At 35.2% G+C, this 7096-nt stretch overlaps 1 protein-coding gene across 1 annotated transcript; it reads left to right on the top strand.

The window, feature by feature from the left end:
• The first annotated feature begins 1293 nt into the window (after positions 1 to 1293).
• On the top strand, positions 1294 to 6655 carry SCG2 (secretogranin II). Its single transcript, XM_081095286.1, has 2 exons — positions 1294 to 1429; positions 4364 to 6655. Exon 2 carries the CDS (start codon positions 4378 to 4380, stop codon positions 6235 to 6237), a length of 1860 nt encoding a protein of 619 aa, XP_080951412.1. The 5' UTR covers positions 1294 to 1429; positions 4364 to 4377; the 3' UTR covers positions 6238 to 6655.
• Positions 6656 to 7096: the final 441 nt, after the last annotated feature.

Here is a 7096-nt window from a genome sequence, read left to right as displayed (position 1 = left end):
TGGTTGGTGGCTGGCCCCACCCCCTGGTCAAACTTCCAGTGGAACTCCTGGTTGAGGGGACAATTTGCATATTAGCCTTTTATTATATAGGATAATGTTTGTCTGTCATCCACACTGAACTAAAGCATCCCCCAAAGTAAAATATATATATATATATATATATATATATATTTATATATACATCTTTATATATCATCTATATGTATCATATATCATTCATCTGGCACTTAGTAGTCATTGCAACTTATTGAATGCATAAATCAGTGGATGATTATTCATTAACAGAGATATAAAGGGATCTCTGATATAATAAGATTCCTTTGCATACTTAAAGTGTATTTTAAATTATATAGTTTTTAGAAACTCATATCTTTAATAAAATAAAATTAAAATTTATACTTATATAAATTATTAAAATATGTAATTAGCAGGAATGCTCATGAATTACAAATCTGAGAAACTGGGAGTTAACTAGTATATTATTCCCTGGATTGGACACATTTTTTGAAGGTATTCAATTCACAGATTCAACAGAAGGAAAATATTTATAGTCCAACTTCCTCTCAACTGTAAATAAATTTTAATAACATTTGTTACTTTTTTTGTAACTGAAAGAATTTATTTTTCTCTTAATAGAAATATTTTCATTAACGCTCAAATTCTGAGCTTCCTTTATTGATATAAAATATTATAAAAGATTACAGCAGGTTCATATAGAATTATCAACTGCTATACCCGTAACCTTAGGGATGCCTAGTTCAAAATTACAAAACTCTAAAGCAAAATTCCAAGTCATTAGAACCTTAAAGTTTAATGTCATTTAAAAAAAGAAAACTTCTTTATTTAAACAAATACCAATTTAAAAGCAGTGCTGCTTGTGGTCATGATATGAAATAAATCTTTTCACATTTATACTAGGGAATGATATGTAATTTCTTTGTGGGAAATGAAGAAGAAAAAATCCTTATCTATAAAACTTTCTTATAAAGATGACAAGAAAAGCATCAACAAGAAAACCTTATCAAAAGATACTAGAACACAGTTGAGATGGTATTGCAATGAGCCATGTCTGTCTGGCAGAATTCTTTCTTTCTAAGGGAAATTGCGCAGAGGATTTTATTTCAAACCTCAAAGATGAAAAGAAAAAAGACAACTGCAATTTTTGCCACAAAAAGACAGGTGGCGTAAGCATGCAGCATTTTTTAAAAATATATATATAAAGTGATTATTTTCTCTCCGGTTCTTTGAAAAAGCTCGCTTGTGCTCGGGTTTGTGGCTTGGCACGGTGACGTCAGTGTGGCAGTGCGGAGTCAGGCGCCGCGGCTCCCTATAAGCCCAGGAGCTGTCCGGGTGCTGAAACGGCCCGACCAGCTCACCAGGCGGACCGGGAGGAGCATGCTGTGGACTTTCTCTGCCATATAAAGAAGAGGTAAGATTGCATTTCTGTTTGGTTTATTGGAAAGTTCTAAATTACTTGTTCTTCCCTTAATTTCTAGCTGAGAAGAAAGATCGTTTGACAAGCTTATATCTATAGATTAAGTGAATAGCAACCTGCTGCTCATCAGCCAATATAAGGACCCTACATGTGTATATATGCGATTGAACCTATGATTTATGCCACCTGCTGTTAGATATTTATCAATAATAATGTTATTTAGTCATAAGAAGCATGAAAAAGTTAAGAATTTTGGTATCAATACACATATTAATGTAACCTTAACCAAGCTTGACATTTTGTTTCTTTCCTTAATTTACTGTTTTTTCCTCTAAGAACCAGATGCAAAACCACAGATATAATTTATATGCTTACTCTTTTTAACAGTAGGTTTTCACTGATTGAAATGTTAAACACATCAGTCATAAATTTTAGCAACCAATTTTGGAACTACTTTTTCTTTGACATTTACCTTGCAAGAGCTCAAAATTAACTATATAAAATTATTTTCTGAATTGGTTTACTCTGAAAGGGCTTACATCACAATTTCCTAATTTTAGTCCTGGGAAAGTAAAATTAGAATGGTCTGGAACACTGGCTTCTTCCTTTATTCAGAGTGAAATATTATCTTGGGTTATAGGTTGAATATGACCATGAATTACAGAGAGATGATAATTTTGAATACACCAGGAAAACATTCATAACTGTATGAACTACTATTATGCTTTGATTGAAAAAGGTTGTACAATATTTTGTTAGACTTTGAATGGGTCAAATGTGTGTTTTTCCCCCTGTATCCAAACTAGTTGAATTGCTTGAATTAGATAACCACCTGTATTTGTCCATGTTTTAGTTGAATTTCAAGAGAAAATACATTTTTATGAGTGGGGCTTTAATTCAATCCCTATATAGGATGTTAGAGCTGTTGAAACCATCTTTGTTACTTAGAAGAGCTGCTACCTGAGAAAGAAATCTCTTGAGTCTTACTCAAAGGCAGTAGCTATGTCATCCAAACTGAACCTAATAAATGACTAAAGGGTAGAGCTTGTTAGGCTATGCTTTAAATAACTGATTGAGTATTCTGCCCCAACTCCACAGCAAAGCCCAGCTTTAAGGAAATGATTTTAAAGACAAGCACATAATTCTTATGTTAAGAATACTTCAGGATAATGGTTTAAAAGAAAATTAGTTTGCTAAATTAAAATTACTGTTTCAAATGATAATGTTGAAAATAGATTACCAAGGCTAAATTAATCCTGAAATAATAGAAAGAACAATGCATACTGTATTTTTATTTAAACATAAGAATTTATGACTAAAATTTATTTCAGTAAACATTGATTCCTAGTAAATATTTTAGGAGCTTTCTCTGACATGCTTTTAGAGATTTTTCTTTCAGTAAATTAAACATACTGGTTAATGAGAATCATTTTAATAAATATATGCATCAGTGCTAAAGAAATTTCTGTAACTACAATCATTTTGAGGCTTTGAAATTACTTAAATACCAATATGATCTAGTAAACAATATTTTCTGCAGCTGCAGTTGATATCTAAGCTAACAGGAACTTGTACCCACACTGTTAATATATCACAAAACCATGATCCAGGTAAGATATCATGAGCAAACTTATAAACTTCCTTTAAATTTATTTTATTTGCAACCAAATTGCAAGTATTAAGATAGTCCTTTAATATTTGCAATGCCAAATATAAAACATATAAGAACTGACATCCTTGTTAATTCATATGTGAGGTAATAAGGAAGTGGAGAAAAATGAATGAAAATTTTTAAGTAGGAAGAATTCAACATATTGTCTGTGTATATCTAAATTGAGAGTTGCATAGTGGTTATTTTAAGATATTTTAACAGTATGAGTCATTTAAGATTTCACAGGTCCAGACAAAAATAGACACAGACATAAGACACGCTGAATCTGAACACTCACAAGTTCAGAAATAGATTGGTTAAGTAAACTTATGTTCTCTCTGTAGCATCTGTTATTATTTACTATACACTGTTGAGGGCTGATGAAAAATATAACCATGATTGCATTTTTTAAAAGAGTTACAATAAAATTATTAGAAGAAATATGGAGCACAGATATTTTAAAACAGTTTAATGTATTATTTTAACCTGTTTACACAAAAAGAAACTTCATTGGGTAGCCTACTAGTTCGGACCTGAGAAAACACATTTTGTGGAGGTTATTAAGGTACACACCTTCCAAAATGGATAGTTAGGTTTGGTGACAGAGTGAGAATAAGTTATTTCTGAAAATGTATGTGAGTGGGACTCATCCACAAGGTAATTCATTATGATTGACATTAACATGCTGTATCAATTTATTATATGTAATAATATTATTGCTACTATATTTCTACAACAAAATTAGGTGGACAATTTATAAACTAAATCACATGTTTTTTGATACAACCTTAAGTAAATTAGTGTGTGTGCTTGTGTGCGTGCGTGTGTGTGTGTGTGTGTGCATGTGTACATGCATGTTTTAAATTAAACCAACTAACCTTTTTTGCCACTGCTTTCAATAGGAATGCTGTACAAGAAAACTAAAACTCATCTTGGAAAGTCTTCATTAAAAAGAAACAATGCATACTTAAAACAAATGACATGTTTCATAATTTAAAAAATAAAATTTGAGAAACATCAAATCATTGTTTCTGTTAGTATTTTAACCAAGTGCATATCATGCAAATTTGATGCAAATGGGCAAAAATTTTGCTAGGTTTCTGTGGTTAGCTTCTGATAATCATAGCGGATATATTTATAGATTTTAAAAACAGTCATTCTAAGTTTAATGTGAAGTAATCTCTACTATGTTTTTCCCTCAATGGTCAATTACATCTTTTGCTATAGTGTCTTCTAGTCTGCTTCATTTGTGTTAACTCATGTTTTCCCTTTTTAAGGAAATCTTTCAAACATGGCAGAAGCTAAGACTCACTGGCTTGGAGCAGCCCTGTCTCTCATCCCTTTAATTTTCCTCATCTCTGGGGCTGAGGCAGCATCATTTCAGCGAAACCAGCTGCTTCAGAAAGAACCAGACCTCAGATTGGAAAACGTCCAAAGGTTTCCCAGTCCTGAAATGATCAGGGCTTTGGAATATATAGAAAAGCTCCGACAACAAGCTCACAAAGAAGAAAGCAGCCCAGACTATAATCCCTACCAAGGTGTCTCTGTTCCCCTTCAGCAAAAAGAAAATGGAGATGAAAGTCACTTCCCAGAAAGTTCAAGAGATTCCCTGAGTGAAGATGAGTGGATGAAAATAATCCTTGAAGCTCTGAGACAGGCTGAAAATGAGCCCCAGTCTGAACCAAATGAAAACAAGCCCTATACCTTGAATTCAGAGAAGAACTTTCCAGTTGACATGCCTGATGATTATGAAACTCAACAGTGGGCAGAGCGAAAGCTCAAACACATGCGATTCCCTCCTATGTATGAGGAGAATTCCAGGGACAACCCCTTTAAGCGCACAAATGAAATAGTGGAGGAGCAATATACTCCTCAAAGTCTTGCTACACTGGAATCTGTGTTCCAAGAGCTGGGGAAACTGACAGGACCAAACAACCAGAAGCGTGAGAGGTCAGATGAGGAGCAAAAACTTTACGCAGATGATGAAGATGATATCTACAAGGCCAATAACATTGCCTATGAAGATGTGGTCGGGGGCGAAGATTGGAATCCAGTAGAGGAAAAAATAGAGAGTCAAACCCAGGAAGAGGTAAAGGACAGCAAAGAGAATATAGAAAGAAATGAACAAATCAATAATGAAATGAAGCGTTCAGAGCAGCTGGGCCTCCAGGATGAAGATCTCCGGAAAGAGAGTAAAGATCAACTCTCAGATGATGTCTCCAAAGTAATTGCCTATCTGAAAAGGTTAGTGGAGGCTGCAGGAGGTGGGAGGTCCCAGAATGGGCAAAATGGGGAGAGGGCAACCAGACTTTTTGAGAAACCACTTGATTCTCAGTCTATTTATCAGCTGATTGAAATTTCAAGGAATTTACAGATACCTCCTGAAGACTTAATTGACATGCTCAAAACAGGAGAGAAGCCAAATGGATCAGTGGAACCAGAGCCGGAACTTGAACTTCCCGTTGACCTAGATGACACCTCAGAGGTTGACTTAGACCGTCCAGATATGTTCCAGAATAAGATGCTCTCCAAAAATGGCTACCCCAAAATACCTGGGCGTACTGTGACAGAGGCCCTACCAGATGGGCTCACTGTTGAGGACATTTTAAATCTTTTAGGGATGGATAGTGCTGCAAATCAAAAGCCTCCATATTTTTCCAGTCAGTATAACAGAGAGAAGGTTATGCCAAGACTTCCCTATGGTCCTGGAAGATCGAGAGCAAACCAGCTGTCCAAAGGTGTCTGGATGCCAGATGCTGAAAACAGACAAATGGCTTACGAAAATCTGAATGACAAGGATCAAGAATTAGGAGAGTACTTGGCCAGGATGCTAGTTAAATACCCTGAGATCATGAATCCAAACCAGATGAAGCGAGCTCCCAGTCAAGTCTCATCTGAAGATGACCTACAGGAAGAGGACCAAATTGAGCAGGCCATCAAAGAACATTTGAATCAAGGCAGCTCTCAGGAGATTGACAAACCAGCCTCTGTAAGCAAACGGCTCCCCATGGGGCCCCCGAAGAATGAGAACACCCCAAACAGGCAGTATTTAGATGAAGATATGTTAATGAAAGTGCTGGAATACCTCAACCAAGAAAAGGCAGAAAAGGGAAGGGAGCATATTGCTAAGAGAGCAATGGAAAATATGTAAAAGGCTTTCACAAAATGCCCTACTTTCACTCCTCTGACCCCAAGAAAACCCCAACTTTTCTCTTTAGTGTGTTGACTTCTATCCTGTTAACAATGTAATATCTTTAAATGATGTACAGGCAGATGTCTCCATTTCACTGGGAGTCTGCTTCACTCTCTGAGTTGTTCTCTTGTGTGTTGATATGTGTAAATGTTACGACTTCTGGATAAAAAAGTAATTATATCCCTTAATTAAGAAAGATATCTATGATAGTGTTTAATAGTGTATCTAATGGTCGTGGCCTTGTGGATGCTCACATATGATAAAGAGTGTCTTATAATTCTCTTGAAGGTTTTTAATATTTATTGAATTATTTTGTTATTGTCTGTAGTGTTTTGTGCAGTACTGAAGCAAAAAAATAAATAAAGCATTATAAGTATATAGTTTTATTTATAAGGTCTTTTCAATGTGTGTTTTATTTTTAATTAATAAATGTTATTTCTGGACAACTGTGGACTCTTCATTCTGGAAAACCAGAGAGCAAGCAGTATGGAGTGAAAAGAGAAAATCATCACCTTCCACAGCCCACCCAGGTAAGATATCATGAGTGATACACATATGTTCATGGTATGTGCTTATAGAATGCAACATCCTCTAACAGCGCACTATCTAATGCTTGTCTAAGGTTTCCATTGTCCTGTTTATACTCTTTACCCTTGATTTATATAAATAAAAACATTTAATTCTTCCATACACATAACCAACACTGAGGGGGGGGCAGCGGGGAAGCTGTGTGCAGGGCAATCAGAAATGACTATAGCCCTGGAAGCAATTTATCTATTCCCAGGTCACCCTGGTCCCCAGAATGTAAGGCTTCTGC

The sequence above is a fragment of the Myotis nattereri genome (genome assembly GCF_964212035.1).
Source record: "Myotis nattereri genome assembly, chromosome: 7".
NCBI classification, from domain to species: Eukaryota; Metazoa; Chordata; class Mammalia; order Chiroptera; family Vespertilionidae; genus Myotis; species Myotis nattereri.
Note: the sequence above shows the minus strand (reverse complement) of the source record. Positions and strands in the feature narration are given on the sequence as shown.